General features: G+C 36.8%; 1 protein-coding gene across 5 annotated transcripts in view; it reads left to right on the top strand.

The window, feature by feature from the left end:
* The window catches only part of CACNA2D1 (calcium voltage-gated channel auxiliary subunit alpha2delta 1), a 495,461-nt gene that overhangs the window by 99,253 nt on the left and 381,592 nt on the right, over positions 1-14,616 (top strand). For all 5 annotated transcript variants that reach the window (XR_006196625.1, XM_042916580.1, XM_042916568.1 and 2 more), the window contains exon 3: positions 6,945-7,061. Coding sequence is in view for 4 of the 5 variants with exons in the window: in XM_042916580.1 (XP_042772514.1) it covers positions 6,945-7,061 (117 nt within the window). In the remaining variant the exon portion in view is untranslated. The remainder of the gene's footprint in view (positions 1-6,944; positions 7,062-14,616) is intronic.

Below are 14,616 nucleotides of genomic sequence, written 5' to 3'. Positions count from 1 at the left end.
TCCAGCCATAAAAAAGTTCAAAGGTGGTAGCCTATCTCAGAAAGATAGGTTACAGGGGAAAGGAAACAAAATGCTATAATTTAAAGCGATTTTTACTAATTGTGTTAAACACAACTGACAGTGTACTAAAGAGTATTAAAGAGTGAGACATTTAAAAAAAAAACTTGACATTTATTTATGAGATTGCATCATTTACTGTTTTAATTAAAGAGTAGGTAGGGAGTGTTTGAAGAGATCAGGAGCTAATTAGTAAATATTGCATATTTTTTATGGCAACATTCATTTTTTTAACAGCTAATTTTTAACAGAGGAAGGTAGGGTTTCTAAAATTTTTCTTTGTTGTTGGTAAAATATATTCTAAGACAAATTCAGACCTAGTGTCACTAGTTACTCTTTACCTGACATGAAGGACTCTTGACATATCTGAACATCCCTTTCTATTGGCGCGCTTCTGTGATGATGTAACTTATGATAAATAAAAAGAAAGACTTTGTTATACTTGTGAATCATTGCAAAATTTCTTAAGGTAAGGGAACTTTGATCTTTGAAAGTGACCACGAAAGAACATTGTATCATTCTTTTTGTGCTAATACATCTTTTAGAAACAAGACATTCTTAGTTGCTAGGGAACAAGTAGTTCAAAAGCCCACAGAACACTTAATCAAGAAGAAAAAACCCATATAACCAAACCATCCCACATTGCAAAATTCAACTAAAAGCAAGTGAAATTGATTTTGTGAGTATCTAAAGCAGTTGAAGTGACAAGGCATCTCTTTTCCTACCTGCATTTGCCTTGAAGATGTTTGAATTTACTCCCCTTAGCCAGAAAAGGCAGTGAAATTAGAATGTTCGTGGGAGTCATGTCACAGTTTGTTTTCATCCCTCTCATTATTATGAGGTAGGATCATATTTATTCATCCAATTCATATATATTTTTGGACAATGTGTGCACATCTATTTTGGTATTTGTTAGCTTTTCTTTCTAGAATTTCTTCTCAGAATCCCATGTTATTGTGAAGGTCATTGTTGGAGTCCTGAGATAATTTCATTATTTTGTAAAGTTGAACAGAAATTACCCATTTCTCAACAGAATGATTGAAATGAATGACATGAATCTAATGAGTAATGAAATGAAGGTGCAAAGTAGTAATTAATAATGTTAATCACAACCTTCAAAGCATGGGGTCTTTCTTAGCATTTTTATTTTTTGACAGAATGACTCACTTGGGACTTTATTATAGAATCACTATCCAGAGGCTGATTATTATTGTTACCTCTCAGCTGGAGCTCTTCACAACTAATTCATTGTTTTAGTTTTCTATTATTAGTGTGACACATTCCCCCAAACTTATTGACTTAAAGCACAAATTTATTATTTTACAACTTGTGGGTCAGAAGTCCTTCCCTTGGCTCATGGCCCCTTTCCAACGTCTTCAAATCTGGCGACATTGGAATGATTTCTTCTCATGCTGCGATCTCTCTGGTTTCCTGTGTACAGTCCCATCTTTCTCTTCCGTTTTCAAGGACCCTTGTGATTATATTGGACCCTCCAGAACAAACCAGGATAACCTCTTTCTTTTCCATTTAATTTAATGCATTAATTTATTTTCTAATGTTTATCTTTTATTTTAGAGAGAGTGTGAATGGGGGAGAGGGGCAGAAGGAGAGAGAGGAGAGAGAATCCGAAAGAGTCCCAAGTGGGCTCTACATTCAGTGTAGAGACTGATGTGGGGCTTGATCCCACCACCCTGGGATCGTGACTTAAGCCAAAATCAAGAGTCAGACACTCAACCGATTGAGCCATTACCATCTGCAAACATCATTCCCCTTTGCCATGTAACAGCACACATATATGTGTGGATACCTTTGGGGGGGGGGGGGGGGCTAGTGTTCCACCTACCATAGCCATCACTTGTGTCACTCTGTGGTATGTGCCTGTTGCTTTCCTTCCACTAGACTTTTCATTTCTGCTGTTTGTGCCTTTGATCGACCTAACTGTTGTCCTGTGGTGAGAGAATCTGATTGGTTCAGTATGTTGTCACTGCTTGTACAAATCTTTTGTACCTGTTTCCTCGCAGGCTATTGAGTCAGAAGTTAGCAGCTTCTAGATCTGATATGTTCTGATGTGATTGGCCAGGGGCCAAAGGCAAGGTCATACATTAGAATATTGTTACCCATTTGTCAGGAAATACCTACGACTCTTCTTTCATTAGGGACTGTCACAAGGAAAGCTTTTCTCAGAAGGATGGCTATGGGCATGGCAGAAATCTGGGTTGCTTATTCCGGACAAGTTCCATGGGAGGAAAGTTAATGTACAAGTACTGAGGGAAGGGGTGGTCAAAATTATACATACTTAAGATTTAATACGCAAGAATTTCTGTTTCCTTTTAGAGAACTTTTTAAGTTCTTTTAGAGGTGCCATTCTCTCTCCCAAAGGAAAAAGATTTAGTCCTGCCATTTTGAAGCTTTTGTTTAAACTGCCTTCCCATGATCTCTAATGTTCTTAACTTTACTCCTTGGCATCTGGGCACAAGGGGAAACCTGTGACAAGATGTGCAGTGGATGTGCTGTTTTCTGTTCTCTTGTTATAAATACTGAATATGGGTGCTACTAAGAACTTGGCCAGGCTCCTTACCCTGCATAGGGCCCTCGAGTCTGGGTGCGTCGCACCGTCATTCTTCGGCTGGGATTCTGCTTCCCACTGTCTATCCCTCAATTTCTGCATTGGGGCTCCCTTGATCCTGCCCTGAGGCCATCTTCTAGCAGAGGGATTAATTCTTAGCTCCCTTTCTTATTCATTCCAACAGTCTTTCCTATTTCTCCACATCCTGCTGAAACCAAGGGACATCTCCGGTGTAGAGTGGCACTGCAGACTCACTTTGCCTAAACCTACCACGTTACCATTTTCCTTTCTACTACTCTGGGCAGTGGTTTGCTCCTTCACGATGTGAAATTGGGGACCCAAGCTGTCTCCACTCTGATAACTCCAAAGCCTGAATTTCAGTATTCTAACACGGTAGTTAATTCAATGTACTTTTTAAGTTTCTTAAAGTTAGTAAATGATAATGTATGTGAAACACCTCAGAGTGCTATAGAGTAGATGCCTAAAAATGATTGCTAATATAATATTCTAGGTCATCGCAAATCTGGAAACTTACCTCACTTTCAGTAAGCATCTCTGGGATATCTGTGTAGTAAGTCTTAAGATTTTTGAAACATTTCTGTATGTTCAGTGAGCAATTATATCATTGAGTGGTGTCACTTTTTAGATATTAGAGGTTATTTTTATTTTTATTATTATTTTCTTGTTCATTTTTGAGAGAGTGCACACAAGCAGGGCAAGGGCAGAGAGACAGGGAGAGAGAGAATCCCAAGCAGGCTCCAACCCTGGGAGCCAAAAGTGGACTTGAACCCACGAACTGTGAGATCATGACCTGAGCCGAAATCAAGTGCTTAACCTATTGAGCCACCCAGGTGCCAAGAGGTTATTTTTAAATGTACTCTCCTTCTAGAGATTATGTGGGAACTATGGATTTGGAGCAAAGACACTTAGAAGTTTCCAGTGAAAAAAAGGAAGGGAAACCATATTCTCTGTTGTCTCCAAATGTAATAGTGAATGCTCCTTAAACCCAGTTAATTAAGATTGTAAGAAAGCAAGAATGTACAGGTGGTACATTTTTCTGTTAAAATCTGTGGCAAGGATGGAAGTGAAAGAATTTGAACTATAGAAAAATTAAAGCGTATTAGTGTATCAGGAGGGAAAACATCCTGTCTAGGATTCTCTTTATTGTGATGTATTCTTTCTAGTAGAAGGAATGGAAGCCAGTGTCATACAGCATATGAGGAATTGACATATGATTTTAATGGACCTCTGTTGGGTGGCAAAACCCAAATTATTTATACTACGCTCTTTTGTTTTATTTATTTAGTTATTTATTTATTTATTTCCTGGAAAGAGCTTGGATAAAATGGTGAAACAGACCATTATTTTTTAGAAAAGATAAAAAGAACAGGAAGAAAAAAAGAAAAGATACTTAAGGTTCTGTTTTTTTTTTCTTAATTTTTTTTAACGTTTATTTATTTTTGAGAGACAGACAGAATGTGAGCAGGAGAGGAGCAGAGAGAGAAGGAGCCACAGAATCCGAAGCAGGCTCCAGGCTCTGAGCTGTCAGCACAGAGCCCGACACAGGGCTCGAACTCTTGAACCATGAGATCATGACCTGAGCCGAAGTCGGATGCTTAACCGACTAAGCCACCCAGGTTCCCCAAGGTTCTGTTTAAAAAAGAAAACAAAAGCAAAAAAAACCCCACTCTGTTAACATACTAAATATTGTAGAAATAGGGTTTGATTTAGTGGTGGGAAGAATTATAAATGTAGGTACTTTATAGCAATATATCATATAATCTTAAAAATCCACTGAACTCTTCTCCTCTGAAAACTTTTTGCTAAACATATACCAGGAGAGTTTTTGAGAGCCTTCGCAGTACCTCTAACAAAAACAACAAAGAATATTACATTCTTTAAGACCAGAAACAATGACTACTTCTTTTGGTGGGGCAGTTATATGGTCTTAATTCATTTTGATCACCAAGAAAACATTTCAAATGTGGTTTTATACATTAAAAAGTACAACAGGATATTTATATTGGGGCTGTAGACTTCAGCTTCCTTGACCTCATTTATTTAAAGTTTATTTGTAAGTTAGATACTGTCTTTTTCCCCCTAAGGATTTAAAAATTACTATAGAATCCATCTGAGAGAATATTGTGTATATATTTGAGAGGATTTGTGTATACTTGAATTGAATTTTTACTTCTGATTCATAACCATTCATCCTTTAAAGAACCTATAAGATATCTGGCATATGTAAGTAGTGACTTAAGTGACATTGTGTGTGGTGCATACTGTGAAGTACAGATTGTGTATTTGGGACTAATCTCTCCCAACTGTGACTTCTGTTGCAGTCCCTGTACCATAGGAAGAAGGTCAGACTTCATACAGAAGCGAACACAATATTAATGGTACAAAGCACAACTGCCTTTCACGCCAATTAGCTTTATTGGTTTTACCGCAAAGAACTAAATGTCCTGGATCAATTACGGCGATGTTGAGGCTTACCTGTTTGTTTCCCAAATCAATTAATCTATTAAGGAGTTCGTGTTCCTGGATGTCATCTTAGGCTAAAATGAAAGAGAGAGGCTTAGGTTGGATGGAGTTGTTTGTGGACAACCTGGTCTGTAGAATAAGACTCAATAATATGCCCCTTAGCAAGAAAGTGTAAGCAATCCAGTAATATGCAGGAATTTCAAACAAAACTAAATATGGGGAATTTATAAGCGTAGACTACTGTGCCTTGAATAGTTGGGACGAAAAACCTACAAGGTCAAAGTTCAAATGAGTATTAGGGGTTCCTGGGTGGTTTGGTCTGTTGAGCATCTGACTCTTGATTTCAGCTCAGGTCATGATCTCACGGTTTTGTGAATTCAAGCCCTGCATCGGGCTCCACGCTGACAGTGTGAGGCCTGTTTAGGATTCTGTCTTTCTCCCTCTCTCTCTCTCTCTCAGAATAAACTTAAAACAAACAAACAAACAAAAAAAACCCAAAAAACTTCAAGTATTAGAAAAACCTCAGAGTTTAAGAAAAAAAGTTCAGGAGTTAAGGTTTCACTTAAATATTTTAAAACTATTAATTTTGAATCATTTAAAAAAAAATAAAGGCTTCATGTAAAACTAATGTGTTCTGTAATAAATGTTAGCATATGCATCCGTGTATATTTGAAACCAGTATTTATCAGTGGCAACCGTGGTCAGCTTGGACCAGGCTATAGAACCTGTTGGTAGTATTGCAGAAAGCTGGAGTTCTGCCAGCAAAAGCAGGGTTGAACTGGTTCCTGCATGTGCCTGGTTTCACGTCTCATAAGACCGTAAAAACCTGCCAGGCCCTGGCTTTCAAAGATGGTTTAGTCATGCATGTGCAGCCCATCTGTTGGGCACATAAGGGATTTCCTCCTCGGCTAAGCCCAGCAGCCTCAAGCATGGCCGCTGTTTCTCCCTTCCCCCACCTTTCTCGAATTCTTTCTCTCCTGCCAGGAGTGCACAGGCTCTGCAAACCAGGTGCTTCTTATGCCACTCTAGGGAAATCCTTGCACAGACACTGATGGGAGGCAAAATTATAGTCTGCTGCTCCTGCCTAAGCTTACTTTTAGCATAGCTTGGTTCAGTGATCTAAACAAAACTGCAGGGTTTGAGTTTGCTAATAAAAATTATTTGCACTAGTACAGTTCTAACCAAACTTTAACGTAGGCCTCAGTGATCTTCAACTCTTCTGTGTAATAAAGCTGTGTGTATTACCTGGATGAGCCTTAGCATGAGCTTCATGCTCTCTCAGTCTTCCTCTTCCTCCCTCTCCCTCTCTGACTCTCTCTTTGCATGAGCTTCAGCAGCATACAATTTGACCTCAACGGTTGTAGCCGTTGAGCAGCGGTAACAGTGGGAAGTCTCCTTCGAAAACTTCTTTCTTTCCCCTTCCTCTTACCTTTGCGCACTGTACACATCCTCCAAGTTTGACCTCCTGGGCTTCCCTTCCAGTGTTTTGCAGCAAGATTTAAAATAATGATGATGATCATCATCATCGTCATCCTCTTGGCAGTTAATACCAGGTTTTGAATTAGGGGAGGTACAATTTCAAGTCACAAAATTTCATACACGGATCATTGGGGTACAAGATCTCCTACCAGCTGTTAACATGACCTGCTGTTTTGGCAAACGCGTGGTCTGGCAGCAGATTTTTATTTACATAGATACTTTTGACACATCCAAACTCCAAAAAGATCAAAATGAAGAAAGAGTGGGTCTTTCTAATCGGTTGTTTATGGTTTACAATACATTCTGTGAACTTAAGAACCACATATGCAGTTATTAATTATCTTTTCCCTTCCGGCAGATTTATGAGAAGTATCAAGATTTGTATACTGTGGAACCAAATAATGCACGGCAGCTGGTGGAAATTGCAGCCAGGGATATTGAGAAACTTCTCAGCAACAGATCCAAAGCCCTGGTGGTGAGTTGAAATGGGCTCTGCTCATTTTATTTTTTTCCATTACTTGTTTATGTTTCATACTTTATTTTCTTCAGTATGCTTTCTTTACCTTGGATACTGTGTCCATGTAATATGTTCCTAAAAGGTGAGATATCATAGTTTCATTGTGAACCTTAATTCTAATTACTAGTTTATTTTTTAGAGGATTCTGTTACATAAGAACAGTATATTTAATTGGTCCAGACATCTCTTTATACATATGTAAGCTGTGATGCATAATAATAATGTTTAAATCTATTAGACAACATAAAAGCCACACATATTGCCAACACTCATAAAACCGCCTTTGTAGTATTCTCCTTTCTGATCACCCTCCCTCCTTGCCAGAGGTGGCCAGTGTACAAATATCTGATGACTCATTTCTTTTCTTTTTAAAAATAGATGTGCCTCACATAGATGTGTTGGGAAACAAGATGATTATTGGTTTGCTTGTTTTCCAGCTTTATTAAAACCACGTTGTGCTGTGTGTTGTCATTACCAACTTGCTGTCTTCCCTCAACATTATGTTTGTATGACTTATCTGGGTGTGTGCATGTAGCTTTCATTCACTCTTATTCACATTTAAATAGTATGAGCATATATCTCAGTTTGTTCATTTATTCTCTGTCGGTAAATTATTATTTGAATCATCTCCAGATGAGTGCTACTATGAATAGTGCTACTCAATTTTCTTGAACAAGTCTCCTGGTTCATACATGCAGGGATATCTGTAGGGTGTTATATACATGATAGTAAAATTGGTAGAGTGTAGAGTACTCATAAAGTCACTTTTACAAAAGTATGAAAATTGTTTTCCAAAATAGTTGTATCAATTTAGACATCTACTAGCTATATACAAATCTCCTTTGATCCATATTCTGGACAATAAAAGGTGATATCACATGTCTTTTTATTAAAAACAAAACAAAACAAAAACAAAAACAACTTTTTAAATGGTGATGTCACACCTCTTTTTATCAAAAAAACCTTTTTTTTGAGTTTTATTTATTTATTTTGAGAGAGAGAGAAAATGGGGGAGCAGCAGAGAGAGAGGGTGAGAAAGGGAATCCAAAACAAGCTCCACGCCTTCAGCATAGAGTCCGATGTTGGGCTTGAACTCATGAAACCCTGAGATCATTATCTGACTGAAACCAAAAGTCGGATGCTCAACCAACTGAACCATGCAGGTGCCCCAGATTGCTTAATTATAGACAATCAAATGGGTGTAAAAGGTACCTCTGGTTCTTATTAATGAGGCAGGCATTTTGTTTTATATTCATTCACCAGTTTTGTTTCTTCAGTGAAATATCTGTTCAGATCTTTTGTGTATTTTAATTCTTTAAATTAATTTGTAGGTTATATATTCTTGATAGTGACTCATTTAAGTTATATATAATACAAATATCTTTTTTTTAAGGAATTTTTTTTAATGTTTGTTTATTTTTGAGAGAGAGATTGAGACAGAGTGTGAGTTGGGGAAGAGCAGAGAGAGAGAGAGAGTGGCACAGAATCCAAAGTAGGCTCCAGGTTCTGAGCTGTCAGCACAGCACAGAGACCAACATGGGATTCAAACTCATGAGCTGTGAGATCATGACCTGAACCGAAGTCGGACACACTTAACCGACTGAGCCACTCAGCCTTCCGAAATATCTTTTTCTGACTTGCTTGGGACTTGTCTTTTCATTGTCCTTATGGTATATCTTGATAAAATAAGTTCTTAATTTTAGTGTAGTCAAAGTCATCTTTTTAACAAGTTATTCGTATTTTAGGGCATATATTTTAAGAAATCCTTCCCTATGCTGAGATTATAAACATTTGTTCTATATCCCATTCTAAAAAGTTCTTTCAGATTTATTTATTCCACCTACCAACTAATGTCAGTATATAATGTTCACTTGCCCTTGAAATTAGCTGTTTTTTCTAACCAATTTTCTCAAGGCCATTTATTAGTTTGCATAACCCTAATGAGCTCCAGTCATCAAGCTAGATACCTGGTAAGCCAGTCCCTCACCATATTCTTTCTTCTTCATTAGGATCTGGAGTATTCTGGAAGCTTCCCATTTAATCGAAGTTTTAGATTCATCTTGTTATTATCCAAGAAAATCTTTAGTGGGATTTTGATTGCATTGACTCAGACCAAATTGGGAAGATAGATATCATTATGATATTTTGTTTTTTTATTTATAAATATGCTATTGTTTCCATTGAGCATGTTCTTATTCCATTCAATAGAGTTTTAAAATTTCTTTGTGAAGTTCCTATACGTCTTCTGTTAGATATAATGCTCGAGCTTATGTTTAGTTTCTCTTAGACTATAAATCACAGCAGTGTTACAAGTATTTGTCCCAGGACAATTCTGAATTTCCTGTTTACTTATCACTAACAATCAAGATCTTTAGTTTATTTTATATGTATGTTGGCACTCAGAAATTTTGCCTGTTTTTTTGGCACTTTTAAATCTTTGTTTCTTAAAATACCCAAGATACTGTTGTAATATAACAGGAGAGCTCTTTGGAATATTTGAAATGCCATATTGCCCGAAGTTGAAACATTTAATTTTTTAAGAAATAAATCAGTGAGTTATCCATGGTAAAATAAGCTTTCATTACTGGAAGATTAAAAGTGTTATTATCTTCCATTTGGGGTATGTGGATACCATTTTTAAGCATCATTTATACATGTAAATGTGTTTTCAATAAAAGTTTATTTAATAAAAATAAGATAGGTACTTTTTACTTGTGATTAATATTTACTCTCTGACAGCTGAAAATGATTCTAATTATCTTGATTTTTATCAGCTTACATTTTTCCTCCAAATGTAAGAAGCAGATAATCTGGATATCAAAGTCTCATGAAAAAAGGTCAGAGAATGAAATAGGATGTATCTTGCCTTAACTGGATTAAAATGGAGCCTATTGTGACTTTCTTTTTCTCATTCAGAATTGAAGTTCTAGACACCTGGTACATTATTTGAGTCCTGTGGGGATCAGTGACTATCCCAGGTGCGTGAATGGCAGAATCTAGAAATCACAATGGCTAATTAAATGTGGAATTAGTTCGATTTTATGCCAGAGAGAAAGAGTCATGTTTGTTTTCAAACTAAATTCTTTATTTAACTGTTTTGATTCCACAAAAACAGAAAACACATTATATCAAAGGGAAATGTTTTGCGACCAACTGAAAAACAGGTGCTACATTGTACTGGAAGTGAATGCAAGATGGCTTTATTAATTCTATTTTTGTGGTAGGCTTATAGTCAGGGAGACTTTTTGACTAAAAGAGCTTTCTTTAATTTATCTGGGTGGGTTGCCAATATAATTCCACATCTAAATACACTGGAAAAATAATGAATATACAAATTGGAAGGAGATGATAAAATTTAATACCAGTTAGACCTCATGAGTGCTTACTGGTGGCATTAATTCTTTCTCATAATAATACTTAGCTCTAGACATCATTATTAGTCTCATTTTTTCAATGAGAAAACAGGGTCTTTGAGAAATCCTCTAATTTGCTCAAGGAAATTTATCTAATAACTTACGTATGCCAGTGCCTCTTAAATTTTAATGAGCATTTACTTCACCTGTGACTCTTGTTAAAATGTACCTGTTTATTCAGGAGACCTGGCTGGAGATGCTACATTTCTAATGAGCTCTTAGGTGGTGCTAATGTTTCTGGTACAAGAACTATTCTTTGAGTTAGCTAGAATGTGAGAGCATTCAAATTCATGTGTGTCTGACTTCAAGATCTGCATTCTTACCTAACACATAAGTATATCCTTTGTCCTGAAAAAAGTGTATAATCATAAAGCGGAAGAAATGAAGGCTAGGGAGTATGCTATAAATTACTGTTCATTCAGATTGACTAGGAATTGGATATTTAGTTGGTAGAATATTCTGGAAGGCTATGAATTTTTTTTAGTGACTTCTAGATCAATTAGCCATCTCCAGAAATTGACTCAACGAAGTAAAATAATACCGTATTGAAAAAAAAATTTCTTGGGGCGCCTGGGTGGCTCAGTTGGTTGGGCGTCTGACTTCGGCTCAGGTTATGATCTCGCGGCCCGTGAGTTCGAGCCCCGCATCGGGCTCTGGGCTGACAGCTCAGAGCCTGGAGCCTGTTTCGGATTCTGTGTCTCCCTCTCTCTCTGACCCTCCCCTGCTCATGCTCTGTCTCTCTCTGTCTCAAAAATCAATAAATGTTGAAAAAAAATTTTTTTTAAAAAGAGAAAAAAATTTCTTTTTTATTTGAATGTGAAAAGATTTTAAACTTTTATTCTTCTTCCGTATCAAGATTAGCAACATAAGGTGTCTTTGAGATTATGTTATAAATGTAAAATCTATGAAAAAGAAGTAAATTGAACTGTTTTTTTTCCTCACATATCTACTAAAGAAATTTCCTAACAGCTTATAGTTGATAATTTGGCATTTATTTTAAAGGAAATCGCAGCTGGAGTCCATCTTTCCTCCCTCCTTCCCTCCCTCCCTCCCTTCCTTCCTTCCTTCTTTCCTTCCTTTCTTTCTTTATTTATTTTAGTGAAATGATTAATTTTTAGTATCTGTGATAAAGTTTATTGTGCATACATGTACACAGATTTTATGTTTTTTTAACTTAGTTTCTAAATTCTGTTACAAACTGTTGATTTAAAACTGAATTACAACATATTTTATTCCTTTTTGTTTTTCTCACATTTGTTTATGTAAAACTCTGCACTACTTCTACCAGTATTTTCTTTTTCTCAGTTTCAGCATTGATTTTGACTTTTTAGTCACACTCATTTTAAGCTGTGGTCATTTTATCTGTTCCACCAACCAACCTTAGAGCTGAAAGAGAAACCAATATAAAAATTTTTAGTTGCTTTGGCCCTAAAACTATCTTTCTTATAGCAAAACAGACTTTTCCACTTAAAGAGTTGTTGGTTTTGGTTTGGTTTTATCTTAGTGACTGTAGAGAAACATGCATCTGATGATTGATATTCATGAGGCTCTTATAGAAATCCTATGAAGTAGGCATGTTCAACATCTACAATAAGTATTTTATAAATGAGGAAACTCAGACACGACCAGCGTTCTTGTTCAAGGCTTGTATAGATAAAATGAGGTGGTGGTGGAATTCAGTTTGAGGATACCTGACTACAGTTGGGTTTTTTTTTTCCCCCTCTCTAAACCCACACTGGTTATTTAAACCATTTTATTCCTAAGATTATCTACTACATGACTTTTTCTGACATTTGTTACATCTCTGTCTCAGAAAATGGCTGTGTGATGATTATCCTGCTAACATTATTGGATTATTCTTAAACAGTCTCCAATCAAAGAATGTTTACAAGTAACGCCCACCCCTCTCCACTCCCCCCCCCCCCAAAAAAAAACCCAAACCACGCTGAATCATTTAACATTGTTATCAACATTTATTTTGGCCTAATCTAGGCCGAAAAATCTGCAACTGTACATGAATAGCCCATGGGAGAAAGCTCTTCAGCAAAATGATCCAACCTCCAGTGGTGCCTTCTGAAACATAGAGGTGAATGAAGTCAGTGGTTTCATGGTTCACCATCCTGCCCAGGCCAAGGACATCTGCTGAACCAATGAAGGTTTCCAGACATTTTGCTCAAAGCAAATAGGATTAAGGTTATAATAATTGAATTTCTGTAGTGACACTTTTCCAATTAGGGCATATCTTGTCTCCCTCTGGTGTCCTGGTAACTTTAATTAAAGCTACTTCCAATTTATTATAAAACTTTGAATACTGTAATATGCCCAGCTCTTCTTTCAACCTTGATACTGACTTTAAGATTAGATAATGAAAAGAACAAAATCACAAATGTTTTCAATGACTATTAAAGTAGGGTCTTTTTTTCTGGAAGGATGAGATCCTGGTTGTTTGATCAAATTTTTTTCATTTCTTTGAACTCACACTTCTGTCTCTTTCATGTTTCTCAGCAATGCCTCTAGGGTTTGCTGAAAATGCTGATTCCTGGCCTTTACCTTAAGAGAGTTTAACTTGGAAATACAGGAAGAAATATCAGAAAAATTGGTCCAAATTGATGGTAAAGAGATTCAGGAAGAAATGTGAAAATCTTCAGAGACTTGAAGAATAAAAAGTGTGTTGTATTTGGGTATTAGGAGTTATTAGTTTGTTTTTGTCATGACAGATTCATTAGAATGTATTGGAACGGAATAAAGACAACAGTTTTAAAAAGAGATTATGAAGTGAGAAATTGACAAGAAATTTGCATTTTCATGAAGTTTGGTAGGACAATGAAAGAGAAACATGGAGTACTATTAAAGACTTTGTGTTGCTTTTCTGTTTGTTTTTGAGAATGGAGGACGTAAAAACATGTTTATAGACAGAAGGGAAGGAATCTATGACATTTCAAAATAGGAAAAAAATGTGAATGTTGAAGGTTGATTCCAGAAAAGCAGGCACAGAGAAGATCAGAGTCATGCAATTTATCTTTGAAAAGATACTGGTATTTTTCACTTGAGACCAAAACGATATTAAATATGAATAGAGACTTTGCAAATAGAGAAAATCTGAAAGTCATACTGGATGACTACGTCTGTTGGTAAAGTAGAAGTTAATGTTTTATGCAAAGAATGAAGGGGCTGTGGAAGTCTTGAGGACCATACTAAAGATTTGGGGCATCAGAGTAAGAAAAAGTGAAAGGATTTTGCTGTGGGTAAGTTAAATGGCTGATAAATAAAACCAAGGGCTTTCGTAACATTGAGAAAGAACAGAAGGTATAAAATACCTTTGTATTCTAAAAATGAGGTCCTAAGCTACATATGAATTTGAAAGAGCTCTCTGAAAGTGTGTGTGTGTGTGTGTGTGTGTGTGTGTGTGTGTGTGTGTGTGTGTGTTGACCATTAGTTCAAAATCTATCTTAAGGTTATAAATTTATCCAGATTGAGGAGAACAAGAGAACTAACTTTGGAAACATACACAATGTGCTGTTTCTGTGTTCCCAGCAGAAAAGTGTGCTTACTCTTCTCTTTAGTGTTAGTATAAATGTCTTTGAGAGGATTACTCAGATTGCTTATATACATCCCTTTGAATCTGAGTGGTAAAGGGACCTGGGAGTCTACTATTTGTCTTGCACAGTTGAGATGACTTGTATTTATTTGGATTTGATACATACTTCTGGATGCTAATAATGAAGCGCTGAGGCTCAGCACACCAGCTTGGTGGCTAAGCAATGAAAGGTGTCTTCATTAGGCACAAGCTTACACACACACGTTAAAGCAGAGGTGGGCGTTATACGACAGAGCTGGTCTGTGACTCGATCCAATAGGGCTTCCTGCCAAGGCCAAAGCCAGTTTAACAGGAAAATGGTCGATGTAGGTTGAGGGATAGGGGTGTAAATGGCAGACAGAAGCGTGGCATTGCAGTTGTATGAACTGCGTTGCTGCAGACAATGCAGAAAGCACCCTAAGAGGGGAACAAGTCTGTGTTGAACATTTACAACTCCCAGAGAGGACCGACGCATAATTATAGTCAAGAAAGGGCCTTCCATTGTTAGCTTCTCCTAGTGCTG

The sequence above is a fragment of the Panthera leo genome, chromosome A2 (assembly GCF_018350215.1).
Source record: "Panthera leo isolate Ple1 chromosome A2, P.leo_Ple1_pat1.1, whole genome shotgun sequence".
NCBI classification, from domain to species: domain Eukaryota; kingdom Metazoa; phylum Chordata; class Mammalia; order Carnivora; family Felidae; genus Panthera; species Panthera leo.
This window is presented reverse-complemented; position numbering and strand designations above follow the sequence as displayed.